General features: G+C 39.2%; 4 gene segments (V, D, J or C); all 4 read left to right on the top strand.

Moving 5' to 3' along the window:
- Positions 1 to 1,220: 1,220 nt before the first annotated feature.
- Positions 1,221 to 2,318, top strand: LOC125263398. The segment is given in 2 exon segments: positions 1,221 to 1,375; positions 1,486 to 2,318. Coding segments are annotated over 2 exon segments (366 nt in total).
- A 399-nt stretch (positions 2,319 to 2,717) lies between these two features.
- Positions 2,718 to 3,331, top strand: LOC125263416. The segment is given in 2 exon segments: positions 2,718 to 2,875; positions 2,989 to 3,331. Coding segments are annotated over 2 exon segments (351 nt in total).
- A 149-nt stretch (positions 3,332 to 3,480) lies between these two features.
- LOC125263409 lies at positions 3,481 to 4,511 on the top strand. The segment is given in 2 exon segments: positions 3,481 to 4,027; positions 4,116 to 4,511. Coding segments are annotated over 2 exon segments (363 nt in total).
- A 10,318-nt stretch (positions 4,512 to 14,829) lies between these two features.
- On the top strand, positions 14,830 to 15,559 carry LOC125263420. The segment is given in 2 exon segments: positions 14,830 to 14,997; positions 15,110 to 15,559. Coding segments are annotated over 2 exon segments (351 nt in total).
- Positions 15,560 to 18,491: the final 2,932 nt, after the last annotated feature.

The raw sequence follows: 18,491 nt of genomic DNA on the forward strand, positions 1-18,491 counted from the left end.
AACCCTCTAAACAGATGATTCAAACCACCCAGTCAAATCCGTCAAACTTCTATCTGACACCATGAGTATTGAGCTCCGATAAGAACCTCAGAAACAGTATACATTTTCTATTCTCGTTCAACTATGGCTGGGCTTATCCGTCCGATCGCTGTGAGTATTGAACTCTCGTCGGACTGCGCGAGAGCCCTCCCAGTCGAAAATAGCTAAACGTTTTGCGTTTATGCCATCAGGGGCTTACCCGTCCAATCACAGCGAGTATTGAACTCCCGTCGGACGTTGCTAGAGCGCTTACCAATCTAAAATAATTAAACGTTTACCTCACTGCCAGCAGGGGCTTACCCGTCCGATTGCTGCGAGTATTGAACTCCCGTCGGATGCCACAAGAGCCCTTACCAAACATTAACCCCTCTGCCAGCGGGGGGGCTTACCCGTCCGATCGCAGCGAGTATTGAACTCCCGTCGGACGCCGCTAGAACCCTCCCAATCTAAAATAACTAAACATTCACCCCATGCCAACAGGGGCTTACCCGTCCGATCGCAGTGAGTATTGAACTCCCGTCGGATGCCGCAAGAGCCCCCCAATTACTAAACGTCCTCCCCACCGTCAGCTGGGGCTTACCCGTCTGATCGCAGTGAGTATTGAACTCCCGTCGGACACCTAAAGGGGCCCCCTCAGCTGAAGCTACCCTTCTAGTCGCCGCAAGTAACGAACTCCCGTCGGATGCCATTCCTTCTCAGTGTTCTGGCTGGTGGGGTTTTACCCATCCGATCGCTGCGAGTATTGAACTCCCGTCGGATGCTGCAGATGCCCCCAGCCAAAACATCTAAACCTTATCTTAGTTTGCTGGTCAAAGAGGTTTATATTCATCGGTTCGCTGTGAGTACTGAACTCCCATCAGATAGAACCCTCCCGATCCGGCAGACAGCTTTCTCCTTGCAAACATCAGCCTTATTTCTATATTTTTGGGGGGTTACAGTTCCCGGCTGCTGTCCATAGCCAATATTTTGCATTTTTGGGGGGGTACTCTGTGTTCGGGCCGATTACCGAGCTCGGAGCCCTCTCCCCGGACAGCACGCCAAATACGTTTACCAATTAATTTACCTGACTTATTTGTAAGTGTGAACTCGTGAATTTCCTAATAGCACCATTACTAGCAACATTGTCCTCTGAAAGAAATTTAAATAACACAAAAATCATATATAGAAATATGTAGATACATATTTTCTGGGTTGCATCTGCAGAACTGTATGCAAATAATCTTTCTCTTCCTATTTATTTGATGATTAAGATTAAAAGAAGCAGCTTGCTCTCACACTTCTCAAACCATGGTCTCCTCATCTCTCTGGTTGTTTCTGCTGCTTGCAGCTGTCTCTCGTAAGTCTCCATAGTTTAGAAACCCTTAAAATTAAAATGACTTACTGTATATATGTTTATACAAAATATTTCCATGTATCTAACATGTCAGTCCATATTTGTTTCTCCAGGTGTCCACTGTGTTGAACTGACCCAGACTGATTCTGTGGTCTTAAGGCCTGGTCAGGTTTTGACTCTGTCCTGTAAGATCTCTGGATATTCATTGACTGACAGCAGCTACTGCACTGGCTTCATACGACAGGCTGCAGGCAAAGATCTGGAATGGATTGGAAGAATATGTGGTAGCGGAAGAAATGATTACAGTGATAAACTGAAAAGTAGATATCAAGTTAGCAGAGACACTTCCAGCAGCACAGTGACTCTACAAGGACAGAATATGCAGACTGAGGACACAGCTGTGTATTACTGCGCCAGAGAGTCACAGTGACACAAACCACAAGCAGCTTTGTTCAAAAACATCTTGAATGAAAAGTATAAGAGAAAGTCTCCATATAACTTTTTTTTTCTGATTATTTATTTATATTGTACAAGTGTGAAACATCAGTGTTTTCCAGCCAAACAAAAATTTGAGAAATGAGCTGCAGACCTTTCTCTGTTGGTGTAACCTTGCTGTAACCTAAGACAAGTGGGTTCAATTAGATTAAACAATATTTTTGACTTAAATGCAACTAGTTCATTAGAAGCAACAATTAATGTTGTTGTATATAAATAAATAAATTGTTATTTATTTATATATTTATTTAGTTAGTTGTGTGCAGTCACAGTAAAGTTATTAATCTTTAATGAGAATACTGCTGATTTTACAACAGAGGGCACTGTCTGCCTTTGTGATTCTCAGTCCAGCAGATCAGAGATATTGTAAGATTAATGAAATGGCCTTTTTATTTATTTATTTATTTATTTTCTGGCTTCATTTTTAAGCAATGAAACATATAGCTAATTTTAAAACTTAAAATGTATTACAATTCAGTGAACAAGAGATAAAAGCAAATGTTTCTGATGTTTGTCCAACAGAAATGTACCAGCCATAATAATAATAATGATAATAATATAAGCAAGACAAAATTAAAAAAGCTTCATTCTTTCAAATCTGATTTTTCCCTCATTATATTTAAGTACTGCATGATTCAGTGTGATACTGGAAATATTCAGTCAAGAAATACTTCCTTCATTTTACATTTCGATAGTTTGAATCACTTACAGTCACAATAAACTGTTTACATTTTCTGCTAATGAACTTCAACCATATCAATAATGACTAAAAGTTCAGGACAGTGTGATGATGCCTCTTCATGTAATCCCAATATTCTTGTTGTTTGAGGTTGTGGAGTTGATTATTAGCTCTGTGTGTTTATGTAAATCTTCTGTTGCATATTTAAACAGCAGACATGAGTCAGTTTATACATTCATCTGATCACTAGAGGGAGAGAAGAACAAACTGTGCTGTGAAACACACCATGATCTCTTCATCTTTAGTGTTGCTTCTGGCAGTAGTATCCTGTAAGTTTAGTCTACTTTTCTGTGTGATGCATCATTTTGTTGCTAAAAAAGCTTATTAACAGTCTTTAAACTTCATGCTATTTTACTAACAGGTATAATTTGATTTGATACAGGTATTCATTCAGATGAACTCACTCAGCCTGAGTCTCTGACTGTCCGTCCTGATGCCACTCTAACTATCAACTGTAAAGTCTCATATTCAGTAACTAGTTATGGTACAGGCTGGATTCGTCAGCCTGCAGGAAAAGCTCTGGAGTGGATTGGAGTGATCTGGTATAGTGGAAGCTTATACTACAAGGATTCACTGAAAAGCAAGTTCAGCATCACCAGAGACACCTCCAGTAACACAATAACACTGCAGGGAAATAATATGCAAGCTCAAGACACAGCTGTGTATTATTGTGCCAGAGAATCACAGTGACAGACGCAAACAGCCTCCCTGTACAAAAACATCATCATATTCACATTAGGGTATTGATCGTTTTGTCCTCAAAAGTTCAAAACCAATTTTCATAAAATGTTCATCATTCACAGCTGATATTAATTTGATGACATTAAAATTCTCTCCATCCATCAATGAAATCCATCAGCTCTTGCATCTCTTTGCTTTCATCAGGTTATAAAGTCTGTTGGTCAGTAAAGTTCAGTTTTGAGCTTGTTTTGACCCAGTGTTACTGTTGTCTCAGAGGAGCAATTGGAGTTTTCAGACACTGATTGAGCAACACTAATAATTATTAAGAAATATAAAATTAACTTACACCTGTTTCCACATGAGAATATTTTTTTTATTCTCTTTTCTGTTGATTCAGTTATCAAGCAGCATGAATAAATATCATGTTATCTAGTTGACTGCAAACAGCATGAGCATGTGTGATCAACAAACAAAAAATAAAATGCAGAAAAACTTTTCTTATTGTGTATTGTGACATTAACAGTGAACAGAAAGGTACATATTCACATTCACGTCATACTGTTCTTAAATAGTTTAGTCCTTCAGGCATGATTGTATCTTGTGACCCTCCAATGCAAATCAAACACTCCTGTATGTTTGTTCAGTATTTATGTGCTTCTGATTGGATCTGGAGCGTTACATCACCACTTTCAAGATGAAGAGTTCACTCTGCTTACTGCTGCTCTCATTCAGCGTACACCGTGAGTTTTCTCATGAAACGCATTTCTTTTGTCAGTTCTAATACATATATGTTTCAAATGAAATCAGTCGTTTCAATCTTCCTTTTAGGTTTAAAATGTCAAAGTATGGAGTCCATTGAAAGCACAGTTGAGAAAAAGCCTGGAGAAACTCTGACTCTGTCCTGTAGAGGATCCGGGTTCAGCTTTAGCTGCTGTAGCATGCACTGGATCAGACAACAAGCTGGAAAACCTCTCGTGTGGATTGGACGTGTTTATAGTGATGGCAGCGGCCATGACTACGCTGAAGCCTTCAACAGACGAACTGAAATCACCAGAGATAATTCAAAGAATATGGTATATCTGAAACTGTCGGGCCTGACAACAGAAGACTCAGCCACATATTACTGTGAAAAACAAACACAGTGACACAAAGTTCTTGCACGGCTGAACAAAAACCACTTGAATGTTTCATCTCTTGTCACTAGAGTTCAACAGGTGGCAGCAGAGAATAAAAAATCCACAAAATACAGCCTAATGACAAGATATACCATCTGTCACATCATTATTAAAGCCTATTATATTACAATTAAATTTACAATACACTATAAAAGCTCTAACATCACACAGCACAAAGGTATATCTGACTCCTTTAACACAACACATATTTTTGATATGTAGATTTGTGGTAGTGGCTACACATTTTACAGTGACAAACTAAAAATATGTTTCAATTAACCAGAGACTCTTCCAGGAGTCTACAAATGAAAGTGACTCTACAAGGGCAAAATATAATAATGAATATCAGCATCTTACTGTGAATACAGTATTAACCCAGCTAACAGAGAACGTTTCCATAACTTTCACTAACGTTACGTAAAAGTTATGTAAATGTTAGAAATAAACATTCCTAAAATAATGTTTCAAGAACATTCTTTTAATGTTGTCATAGTTAAAATACATTCTCATAACGTTGAGAGGAAACATTCTTAGAACAACATTGTTGGAACGTTCTTACCATGTTATTTGTACTTGACATATGTTTTCATAATGTTGAGCAAAAACGTTCTCATAACAAAGTTCTTGAAACGTCTTTATCACGTTATTTGTAGGCTACTTGACTGATGTTCTCGTAATGTTGAGTGAAAACGTTCTTAGGATAACATTGTGAGAACATGCTTTTAATGTTATTATTATTTGCTGAATGTTTTCATAATGTTATCATAATACGTTCTGAGTACAAAGTTTATAAAAAGCGTCCTTACATTGTAATCTGTACTTAATTAATGTTCTCATTATATAGAGAAAACATTGTGAGAACAACGTTCAAAGAACGTCCATACAATGTTATTTTTACTAAAAGAACATTCTCATAACATTGAGAGAAAACGTCCTTAGAACAACACTGCCTGTAACTTATTTTAATTAGTTTTGCAGATTAATACATAATTCTGATATTTATAGTAATTCTATATTTTAATTAATAATAGTTTGGTTTATTTTATTTTGGAATGTTATTCTCCCCGCTTTAAGTTATTATGCCTAGAGACCTTTACTTTGAAAGGCGGCTTGGCGGAAATGCAAAAACTGACCGCTTGAGTGAACAGGCTCATACACGGAAGATCGCAGACAGACGGAGACACGGAACCATGCGGTTACGGATTCACGGAGCGTGATAATAGTATTAAGGATACTTTCAAGTAATTTAGGCATCTAGTCTCTGTTTGTTGTTTTATTTTTGTAGTATTTTTTTTTGTCTTTATTGTTTAGCACCTGGTTGGAAAGGAGAACAAGGTATCCATGTATATTTATACTTGCATAGATATAGTGTACTTTGTCTTTGTTTATAGTTTTATATGTATTTGCTTGATTTATGAGTAATTTTATGTTGTTTAGGATAAATGTTAGTATTAATTTCGTAAATTTTTTTGCTATATGGTCAATTGTTTTGTTTCATTTACATGAATGTGAATTATTTACAAATTACAATATTGTTTATTCATCTGTTCTAGCTCTTACGGTGTTGTGACGGTGTTGTGGAATTAATAAGAACAATAAACAAAGAGAAGAAATAGTACAACATCAGTGGAGGAGCTAAATCCTTTATTATTTCAACCGGGCTGCTTACAGTAAGAGCTTGATTCCATTTGCTGATGTAAAGGATGACAGACCAAGAATCCAAGTTGTGCACTCCTGTGAGAAGAAACTGAAGTATTAAAAACTGCACAAAACAAAGATACAGATGATGAGATAGAAGATGAATCTGAAGTTGTAAAGACAGATGAAGTACGTCGTTCTGTCCGTGAACGAATTCCAACAGAAAGGATGCTCTCATATCAAAAGGAGGAGTCACAAAAGGCAGAGAGAAAGCTTATGCAGGCATATGAAAAATGGAAAGCTGAGGCGCGAAAGGCAAGAGGGCAGCTGAAAACAGACATTTCAGACACTCAACTAGCAACACTTATAGACACATTGGAAAGGGAAAGAGACGGTGTGATGAATGCATACATGAAAGTTCGAAGTTATGTTACTCCATCTACTGATACAAGAAGGCGAATTGATGCATGCGATGCTGTGACAAAAGACATCGTTAAGATTGCTTATGAGAGGATTTCAGGTGTTGATGGGGACTTCGACGGTGAAAGAGTAAGAGAGCGTCTTCGTGAATTGCTTGATAGAGATTATGCTCGCTCTGTCTACGGTTCTACGGTCTCACGTGTCAGCTCCAAGCCAAGTACGCCCATAAGTCAACCTTCACTGAACTCCATCCTGATGGCCAAACGAATAGAGGCAGCAGCAGAGCTTGCAGCTAAGGAAGCAGAATATGCAACGATACTGGAGGAAAAGGAACAAAGGGAAAGAATACAACTTCTAGAAGAAAGGCAAAGGAGAGAACTTGATGCTCAAAAGAGTGAGTTTGAAAGATTACAAGCAGTAAAGGAGGTAAGGGCAGCAAGAGCAAGACTAGAAGTGTATGACAAGGAAGAAACCATTCACTCTGCTAACCATAACGATGGGCTGCAGCGACCTGTAAGCATTCCCACACAAGAACCTGTGCATTCATCCTCGAATAAGCCAACACTCAATGAAAAAGCATCATCACTACCTCCCAATGCTGATGTGTCTTACCTCGCGCAGGCTGTCCAAGACAGTATAACTCCGAACAGGCTTCCTATGCCAGAGCCTACAGTCTTCAGTGGTGACCCCATTCACTTTATTGAGTGGAAAGCTTAATTTCAATCACTCATTGACAAAAGACATATCTCCTCAGCAGATAAGTTATACTACTTGAAGAAGTATGTCACTGATTCTGCTCGGAAAACTCTAGAAGGCATCTTTTACAGAAACGATGAAGAAGCTTACACCGATGCATGGAAAAGACTTCAAGATCGCTATGGACAGCCATTCATTATACAAAGAACATTCAGAGAGAAGCTCGCAAACTGGCCCAGAATCCAGCCCAAGGACGCTGAAGGACTCAGAAATTTCTCAGATTTCCTGAATGCATGTAAAGACGCTATACCTCATGTTAAGGGACTGGAAATACTGAATGACTGCGAGGAAAATAGGAAACTTGTAAACAAACTTCCTGACTGGGCGGCTGCCCGTTGGAATCGTCAAGCTACGCAAATGCTGAGTGAGACTCAAGATTTCCCAACTTTCTGCGATTTTGCTAACTTCATGTCAGTTGAGGCCGAGGTAGCCTGCAATCCAGTCACTTCCTTCTATGCTCTTCATGCTTCTGAAGCTAATAAGGAGAAACATAACCTCAAGGTTGGTAAGAACAAAGCCAATGTCTTCCACACAAAGTTAGTCACATGATAATCCGAAGCCCACTAGTAAAGTCTCTAAACCATGTCTGTTCTGTCAAAGCAGTGAACATCAAATTCATAACTGTTCTAAGTTCTTTGCAAAGTCTCTTGAAGAACGGAGAAAGTTTATAAAGGATACTAAGCTGTGCTACGGATGTTTAAAGCTCGGTCACAGTGCCAGAGACTGTCATTCCAGACATAGCTGTGATACCTGCAAGGGAAGACATCCTACCTGCTTACATGATGACAGCTTCATTAGAAAGGTGAAGTCCTCCTCTGTTCAAAGCCCAGAGAATGCTCATGAGAAGGTCGTGACAGCATCTTTAAGTGTAGAATCTGGATGCACATCTGTTAACACCTCAATGATCGTGCCAGTGTGGTTGTCCTCACAAAATGACCCAGTTTCTGAGAAACTTGTCTATGCTCTGTTAGACACACAAAGCGACACTGTCTTCATTGAATATGCAGTAAGTCAAGGTCTAAAGGTTGATTCATGCCCAGTGACACTTAAGCTCACTACTATGATTGGGAAGGATTCATTGATATCTAGTGAACGAGTTTCTGGTCTTAGAGTCAGAGGCTTCAATTCCCCAATAGTTCTAGAGCTACCCCCTGCATACACTAAGGAATGTATCCCTGTGGACCGTGCACACATCCCTACAAGTGAGACTGCCAGGTGTTGGAAACATCTTGCTCCTTTAACAGACATAATTCCCCCACTTCAAGATTGTGAGGTTGGTCTATTAATAGGATATAATTGTTCTAGAGCTTTAGCGCCCAGAGAAGTGATTCTTGGAGCAGACAACGAGCCATATGCTGTTCGCACACATATCTCGGATGGAGCATTGTGGGCCCTTCCTCGACACATCATGAGACACAAAGTGTAAGCATATGTCACAGAGTATCAATTAAGGAAAATCCTTCTGTAACGCCAGCTGATGTGATCAAAGTGCTGGAGTCAGATTTCAAGAGTACTGAAGAAAACACAAGAGTGGTGTCTCAAGAGGACATTATGTTCTTGAATAAACTGGAAGAAAAAATCAGAATGAACAAGGACAGCCACTTGGAAATGCCCCTTCCATTCAAGAAAAGACCCTGTCTTCCAGATAATGAGCCTCTTGCTGTCATAAGACTTCAACATCTAAAGCGTAAATTAATGAAGGACCAGGAGTACAGAGAGCATTACGTGAAGTTCATGGAAGAAGTAATAGAGAACGGTGAAGCTGAAAGAGTCATTGATGAAGGAAGGAAGGGAGAAAAATGGTACATCCCTCATCATGGAGTATATCACTCAAAGAAGCCAGGTAAATTGCGAGTGGTTTTCGACTGCTCTGCCAGATACAAGGGAACCAGCTTGAACGATCATCTTCTTACAGGCCCTGACCTGATGAACAGCCTGACTGGCATTCTTTTGCGGTTTAGACAGTATCCAGTCGCCTTAATGTGTGATATTGAGAGGATGTTCCACCAGTTCCATGTTGACAAAGCAGATCAAGATTATTTACGATTTCTTTGGTGGAGAAATGGATATTTCGACTCACAGCCTCAAACATTCCGTATGAGAGTACATCTGTTTGATGCCTCGTCGTCCCCTGGGTGTGCAAACTACGGACTAAAACATCTTGCGAGAGAAAGTGAACATCTGTACCCCCTTGGTTCGCAATTCATTATGCGAGATTTCTACATGGATGATGGAGTCTCCAGCACTGAAAGTGCAGAGAAGGCCATCCAGTTGGCTCGAGAAGCTCGCCAGCTTTGTGCACTAGGAGGTTTAAGGTTGCATAAGTTTGTGTCTAACGATAGGGCAGTTTTGGAGAGCATGCCACCCTCTGAGTGTGATGTAGATGTTACAGCTGTCAATCTTTCCCTCACTGACCAGCCTTTGGAAAGAGCCTCGGGAATTTACTGGCATCTGGAACAGGATAACTTCAGATTTCGTGTCAACCTAAAGGACCAGCCAGCAACCCGTAGAGGCATACTGTCTACAGTGGCCTCATTGTTCGACCCCTTAGGGTTTCTTGCGCCATTCTTGCTCAAAGGAAAGGCTGTTCTTCAAGAAATGGCATGGGCTGGGATGATCCTTTACCTGATGGTTTGCAGCCAAGGTGGGAGCAGTGGAAGGCTGATCTTGTTAACTTAGATAAGATCGAGGTGCCTCGTTGTATTGTGCCTGCTGGGTTTGGGAGAATCACAACAAGAGAGATTCATCACTTCTCGGATGCTAGCACGAGAGGATATGGCCAGTGCTCATACCTTAGGCTTGAGAACGAACAAGGTGACATCCATTGTTCTTTGCTCATGGCAAAATCTAGAGTAGCCCCACTTAAGGTCACAACAATCCCTCGGTTAGAGTTGACTGCTGCGGTTGTGTCAGTTGCTGTGAATGATATGCTTAAGGAAGAAATTAACCTTGCAGATGCAGAGGCATATTTCTGGACTGACTCTCAAGTGGTGTTAGGCTACATAAACAACAAAGCTCGCCGCTTCCATACGTTCGTTGCAAATCGAGTTCAGAGAATTCATCGCAGTACAACTCCTGAACAGTGGCGATACATTTCCTCTGATGAAAATCCAGCCGACTATGCATCACGAGGTATGAGTGTTAATGATCTGGTTACTTCCAGCTGGTTCAGAGGACCGAATGTCTTGGGAAAGGCAAATACCTCCGCCTGTGGATGTGAACACACAACTTCCTATTGGAGATCCAGAGGTCAAGAAGGCTCAGTCACTGAACACCCAAACAGTACAGTATTCCTGCTTATCCAACCGTCTCATAAAGTTGTCCTCATGGTCCAAGGTCATTCAGGCAGTAGCACGTCTAATTCGTAGAGTCAGGAAGGACAAGTCAAGTGACCACAGTACCGTGGCAGAACGTGAGAATGCAAAGTGCATTATCATCAAGGATTTACAGAATCAGATGTATGCAGAAGAAATAGCCTTACTCTGTAAGGGCAAGCAACTCCCACGCAGCAACAGGCTATACAATCTAGACGCCTTTGTCGACCATGACGGATTGCTCAAGGTGGGAGGAAGACTTTGCAATGCTTCTGTCTCTAACTCAGTTAAACATCCAGTGATAATTCCAAAGGAACACCATCTTACAAAACTTCTGATCGCTGATTGTCATGAAAAAACTGAGCATCAAGGAAAGGGCTTGACTATAAATGAGATCAGATCAAGAGGATTTTGGATAACAGGAGTAAATAGGACTGTAGCCTCCTTTGTACGACAGTGTGTGAGATGTCGCAAGTTTCGCAGGCCCACAGAAGAGCAAAAAATGGCTAACCTGCCCTCCGAGCGTATAGATCCATCTCCTCCATTCACGTACTGCGGAATGGATGTTTTTGGCCCTTTTAATACCAGACAAGGTCGTAAATCATTCAAGAGGTATGAACTTCTCTTTACCTGTTTCTGTTGCAGAGCCATCCATATTGAGATGCTGGATGACATGTCCACGGATACGTTTATCAATGGCCTGCGTTCTTTCATTGCTATCAGAGGATCAGTCCGTCAAATAAGGTGCGACCAAGGCAGTAATTTCATTGGCGCCAAAAATGAGTTCGCTAAGGCCATGAAAGAGATTGACACGAACCGTCTGGTAACATTCTTAACAGAAAAACAATGTGACTTTGTCTTTAACGCACCCCACTCAAGTCACACAGGAGGAGTTTGGGAGAGACAGATTAGAACTGTGAGAAATGTTCTACATTCAGGAGCTGAGTGCTGAAGGTGGGCGGATTTTGGTGGTGGTGTTGCTTCACAAGTGCTGTGTGCAGTGGTGTGTGTGTGTGTGTGTGTGTGAGTGAGAGTGTTTCCACACAGGTGTAACTAGGGCTGGGCGATATATCGCATGCGATTGTCACGCGCATTTCGTCAGTAAAGCCGGTTCCCTGATTGCCACTAAATCGCCATCACCTGCTTTCAAATGGAGCGGCATTTAATAAACAGAGCCGTAGTTCACTGATAAGCTACGCAATATCGCGTTCATTATCGAAGGCGATTCATCTGCGATAATGAACGCGATATTGCGTAGCTTATCAGTGATCTACGGCTCTGTCTATTAAATGCCGCTCCATTTAAAAGCAGGTGATGGCGATTTAGCGGTAATCAGGGAACCGGCTTTACTGACGAAATGCGCGTGACAATTGCATGCGATATATCGCCCAGCCCTAGGTGTAACCAAATTGTGCTGTGCTGTGGAGACCTATTAGTGCCCTTACTCCCTCCTGTTGTGCCTCGGCTCCTGTACTTATTCCTTTGCGGTGTCTGAGAATGCAGGTCACCCATATTGCATTTTATTGAGTTTATTCATTTATCTTTAATAAAATTTCATAATTGTTTTACCCACGTCTTCTGCCATTTCTTGCACACGAACCTGTGTTGCCCAAGGGCAAGTTATTATCTCTGGCAAAGTGCCAGAGTGGCGTAGTCGCTTCATCGTTTATTCCATCAGTCCTCTGTGTCCTGCCACACATAGATATAGTGTACTTTGTCTTTGTGATTGTTTTATATGTATTTGCTTGATTTATGAGTAATTTTATGTTGTTTAGGATAAATGTTAGTATTAATTTCGTAATTTTTTTTGCTATATGGTCAATTGTTTTGTTTCATTTACATGAATGTGAATTATTTACAAATTACAATATTGTTTATTCATCTGTTCTAGCTCTTACGGTGTTGTGACGGTGTTGTGGAATTAATAAGAACAATAAACAAAGAGAAGAAATAGTACAACATCAGTGGAGGAGCTAAATCCTTTATTATTTCAACCGGGCTGCTACGCTGCCGTAGCGTCTTTATGATGTTATTTGCTAAATGATTTTTAAGTTCAATGTTTTGAACGTTCTTATGTGACCATAAAATTACCCAAATTGGAATGTCCCCCTAAAGTCATATAAGGAACCTTGAACTGCAGCACTTTTTATTACCAAAAGAGGACGTTTATGTCACAAATGTTCTGTAAAATGTCAGAATTTTTGTCACTTTTAGAGAACTTTTAGGCAAAGCTGAACAAGGTCACGAGAACATCGCCTTCTACGTGTGTGTTTTATAGAAAATAATAAAGTTTGAAGTCACCGTTATAGAGGTGAGCGTTTGCTTTAGATGGGCTCTTGATTCTTGACGTATAACATTAGTTTTTCTCTGGCTGCTTTAACTGTGTTATCAAGACATGTTAGTTAGAGCAAGAGAAGTTCTGATCAGATGAATTGGGTTGGTAAGTGCTGATGGTTCAATCATTAGGTAGTGTCCTGTTTCACTGATCATCACTAAAGCCTCAAACTGTGAATATATTAACTGTTATTGTAATGCTTTTTTTATATTTAATTCTTTATACAGACAAGCGTTTTGAGCAGATTTTTTTTTTTAACTTTAACACAGACATCATGACAGAGGATCACGTGTGATCTTCAACGATGGTGACACTAAACAAAAATCTTTTTTGTGACTTTAGTAGCTTGTTTTGTGATGTTCAGAGTTAATCTGTTTATCTAAATTTTGTCACCATTGTTGAGGATCATATGCAGAATCTTGATGTCTGTGTGAATCTACATGATGCTGTCTAAACAATATCTGCCCAGTAATGAAAACTTCCCAAATAAAAACAGAACTTTACACATTATTATTGCACTACAACAACATGAAAGAAAACATAATATTCAGAGACCAGCGAATAAGGTCACTGCATGATGAGAAAATCACCAACAATGAGCAGACAAATCCAATTGATCAGATTTTTATTTTCTCACAATTTCTTTTGCAATGAATGCTTTAAAAACACAATTGCAACAATTGGGGGAAAAATAGCAAAAATATTAAGGGTCAGGAGCCCAACTAAAGCAAGCGCTTACCTCCATAACGGTGACATTTATAAATTTGATAAAACATCAACGCCTCATTAAGAAGATTTGTATGAAAGAAACAAAGTCAGAGAGGTTTGTAATGTGAAGATGCAGATATCTAGAGAGATCTGTTAGTGTTTAATGTTGTTTCTGTTATCTGAGTTTTGTGAGGTCACCATTGTGCTGGAGAGTAGAGCCTGTGCTTCAGTCAGTGATGATCCAGAAACACTGATGATCTGCTGCATGTTGCTTTATTTAAAGACGGTAACTGTGTAGTTACTGATGCAGTGATACAGCAGTTACATTAGCTCACGCATGTTCTGTTTTTTTTGTTTTTTGCCTTTTGTAAGACATTTAAAAAAAATTAGTTTTTGTTTGAGCAGATACTTTTATTAATTGACTTTTTTGACAAGGGCAACAGGAATGTTCCCTAAAAAAAATAAAGTATGGTTCCCTAAATGTTCAGAGAACGTCCTGAATGTTCTGTGAAGGTCCGCCAAATAACGTTCCCCAAACCTTAAAAGAACTCCACATCGTGACCGTCTCTGAACGTACTGGGAACATTACTAGACAAAGTTCTTAACACCAGTGGTGACGTTTTGAGAATGTTCTGGGAACTTAAAATTTCTAGCGGGGCAGGGTGTTTTGAATGTTCAGAAAATAACGTTTTCATAACATTTCCAAAATGATAGAATGGAATGTTCCTCTAACGTTCACATAAACCAAGAAAAAACGTTCTTGATACATTAAAAAAACTGGACGTTTTCAACATGTACAAAACATTCCGAAATAACGTTTTCATAACTTAAAGAGAATGTTAACAAAACGTTCTGACAACTCCTTTTTGTCAGCTGGGAAACAACAAGCAGTTCTAAAACATCTTGAATTAAAAGAAAAATCCTCTGAATATTAAAATACAAGAGTTGTTTCAAGTGTTTTTTATTTTGAGTTTACAAGTTTTGCTTCATTATTACAGGCAAAATTGAGGTCTTTAGTGTTTCAGATGCAGGTCCAACAGAACCAGATTACTGACCTACTGCTTTTGTTGCTTTCCAATAAGCCAATATTAGTTTTATCAACCCCTGAATTAAAAGAATTAAAGTAGATGAAGATATATAAAATGCGCAATAAATGATTTGAACTGAAGCATAAATATTTTTTAGCATGCGGAGTTGATTATTAGCTCTGTGTGTTTATGTAAATCTTCTGTTGCATATTTAAACACCAGACATGAGTCAGTTTATACATTCATCTGATCACTAGAGGGAGAGAAGAACAAACTGTGCTGTGAAACACACCATGATCTCTTCATCTTTAGTGTTGCTTTTGGCAGTAGTATCCTGTAAGTTTAGTCTACTTTTCTGTGTGATGCATCATTTTGTTGCTAAAAAACTTATTAACAGTCTTTAAACTTCATGCTATTTTACTAACAGCTATTATTTGATTTGATACAGGTATTCATTCAGATGAACTCACTCAGCCTGAGTCTCTGACTGTCCGTCCTGATGCCACTCTAACTATCAACTGTAAAGTCTCATATTCAGTAACTAGTTCTAGTACAGGCTGGATTCGTCAGCCTGCAGGAAAAGCTCTGGAATGGATTGGAGTGATCTGGAGTGGTGGAGACTTAGCCTACAAGGATTCACTGAAAAGCAAGTTCAGCATCACCAGAGACACCTCCAGTAACACAATAACACTGCAGGGAAATAATATGCAAGCTCAAGACACAGCTGTGTATTATTGTGCCAGAGAATCACAGTGAGAGACGCCAACAGCCTCCCTGTACAAAAACATCTTTATCATCATCATTACAAATTATTTTTCTATAAAAATTGGATCACCCCCTCAATGTATGTTCTTACCCACTGGCTGCATCGGAAATTGCATATTCTTCTTCCAATACCCGCAAATGCTGTCTTTCCACTTGACCACTTGTCTGCTTACATGACTTCTTTCCTATATTTGGTGAAAGTGTTGGTTGTGTAGACCTTTTGATCATTCAGTAAGACACAATTACAACATAGTGCTGAAAAATTGTTAGTAAAGTTTTTACAGAGCTATATTTGCACTTTTTGTACATTTAACACATAATACATTGTACATTTAAGTAAACTTCTAAGTGTCGGTCCCTACACTCTAAAAAATGCTGGGTTAAAAACAACCCAAGTTGGGTTGAAAATGGACAAACCCAGCGGTTGGGTTAAATGTTTGCCCAACCTGCTGGGTAGTTTTATTTAAACCAACTATTGTTTAAAAATTGCTATATGGCTACAGTAGATTAAAATGAACCCAAAATAGTTGGGAAATTAAAAACCAGATGCAATTAGAGGCAACAATAATAGACAAAAGGTGAATGTTTATTAATAAGCTTTAATATTTTATTAATATAAATTTAATAGTTTATTAATATAAATTTATTAATAAGCAATTTAATAAATGTTTATTGTTTAATAATTATTCATTGAACATTAATAAATGTTCATTTCCAACATACTTTGGGTTCATTTTAATTAAGCAATACAGTAATTTTCAAACAATAGTTGAGTTAAATAAAACTACCCAGCAGGTTGGGCAAACATTTAACCCTACCGCTGGGTTAAAACAACCCAATTGCTGGGTTTGTCCATTTTCAACCCAACTTGGGTTGTTTTTAACCCAGCATTTTTTTGAGTGTATGCAACAGACAGCACAATTTAGTAATGGTGATGATTTTATTTAAGTGTATTTTTATAAAATATATATACTCATCCTTGCACCAATTACATGTGCAACACTTTACATTTTACTACCAAATTATGTGTAATATCTAATTAATCTAACTTTCTGCAATTCTCGGCACGGTTGTCTAAGCTGAATTGTGCTGGTAGAATCCATGATGTGACGTCGCCACTCAGGATTGGTCACTCGTCTGTTGTCTGGCTTCTCTCTGTAGCTGGCCAGCGCTCTACTTGCATGACGTAAACACAAATTAATAATAAAGTTAAAAGAAACTTTTGATTATCCTCCATAACGCGATAGTTATTTACATCTCATATCATCAGTAAACTGTTGCGTTACCAAGGCAATGACTGATGCTTTTATATTACACTTCAAAGAGCGGCCGTTATCAGCCCCGCGGTGGAAAATGAAACTGTAACTGCACCAGCTGGCCTGGATTGGCACGGAATGGAACGTTTGTGCAATGAGAAACATTCGGACCGATGCTGGAAAAGTAATTAAAGTTAAATTCTGCTGTAAAGCAGCTCTAAAAAGAAAATAGTGTCATTGTTCAGCTGAAGACAGTTCAGTGTTGATTCAGTTCTGTTCGATAACTGTGTAAAGATCATGAAATATGAAATGAGTTCAGTTCAGCTATATATCAGCTCTGGAGAAAACAGCCAGCTCAGCTCTTCATCCAGCTCAGTTCAGTTCTCATCCAATAGTGTCAGAACAGTCACAAATATTGCTGAATATTACGTGTCCCCAACTAAGCAAGCCAGAGGCGACAATGGCAAGGAACCCAAACTCCATCGGTGACAGAAAAAAGAAAACATAAAGAGAAAAAAGAAAGCAGGCTCAGTTGGGCGACCAGTCCTCTTCTGGCCAAACAAACCAACATGGTGTGATCATGATTCAGGGCTGCATCACAAGTCAGACTGTGGACTGGTATCACTCAGAAAATTTAGTTTGGGATACATCACACTGACATACAGTATGGAGGGCAGGAGTCGAAGCTGGTCATAGAGGTCTGTACAGAAGACTTGACTGATTCTGCTGGTCTTTGTTGAGGATTTGTGCCGATAGCTGTCGTATCGACAAAGTCTTCACAGGGGATCTGTCTCTAGGGCTCATCTAGTTGCATGGTCTCTGCTGACATTTAGGGCTATTGTGGTTGTCATTAGGTGCAGGTCCACAAGTGTGGGTATTGAGACCCGATCTCATGGCAATTCGTACGTATTTTACAAGGTGGCTATTTCGAACGAATTTGTACACCCTCACTCATACGAATTTGTATCTTTTGTGCAAATTTGTACATATTTTACGATTTGCCAAATTCATATAAATTCGTACGAATTACCTACCCCTAACCCCGCCCCTAATCTTACCCGTCACTGGGGTTTATACAAATCATATGAATTTGTATGAGGGAGGTCATATGAGTGAGGTCGTATGAATTCGTACGAATTAGCCATCTCGTAAAACATGTATGAATTGGTAGTGTGAGAAAACGTTGCAGGCCCTCTGAGTAGGTACTTGTTTTGAACAAGTAATTACTTTACAAATGTTAAAGTAAATTCTGTATGTTTGATTGTGTGCAGAATGAATGCAATCCAGACGTACTACATTTGCCATGTTGTCATTGTCATGTGACCTACCAGCGTGAGATGGTCAATTCACTGGCGTTCACAAATCCTCTCCTGTGGCTTCATGGGATAGTAAAAAGTCCACTGGATGTGCACTTTTGTCTACTTTTTATGACTACTGTCAATTTAGACATACTACACTTTTCACATACTGTTTTTTTAACTGTTATATAGTAGGGAAATATGAGAAGGTCACGCTTTACTTTGTAAACTTTAGACACTCTACTAAGAAACTTTGCAACTACATATCAACTAACTCTCATTAAAATATTAGTAGACTGTTAGTAGACTGATAGTTTAGGGTTAGGTGTTAGGGTTAGTAGAATAAGCTGTCAAAGTTACTTATAGTCAGTATAATGTCTAAAGTGAACCAACGAAATAAAGTGTTACCGTATGCAATTTCAGATACAGCAGCAGCGTTTCACTAAACATCAGAGAGAATCCTCATTGGCTGCTGTCTCTCTTAATACACTAGTAGCATAATGTTGTTTGG

Source organism: Megalobrama amblycephala, linkage group LG2, assembly GCF_018812025.1.
Source record: "Megalobrama amblycephala isolate DHTTF-2021 linkage group LG2, ASM1881202v1, whole genome shotgun sequence".
In the NCBI taxonomy this organism is placed as follows: Eukaryota; Metazoa; Chordata; class Actinopteri; order Cypriniformes; family Xenocyprididae; genus Megalobrama; species Megalobrama amblycephala.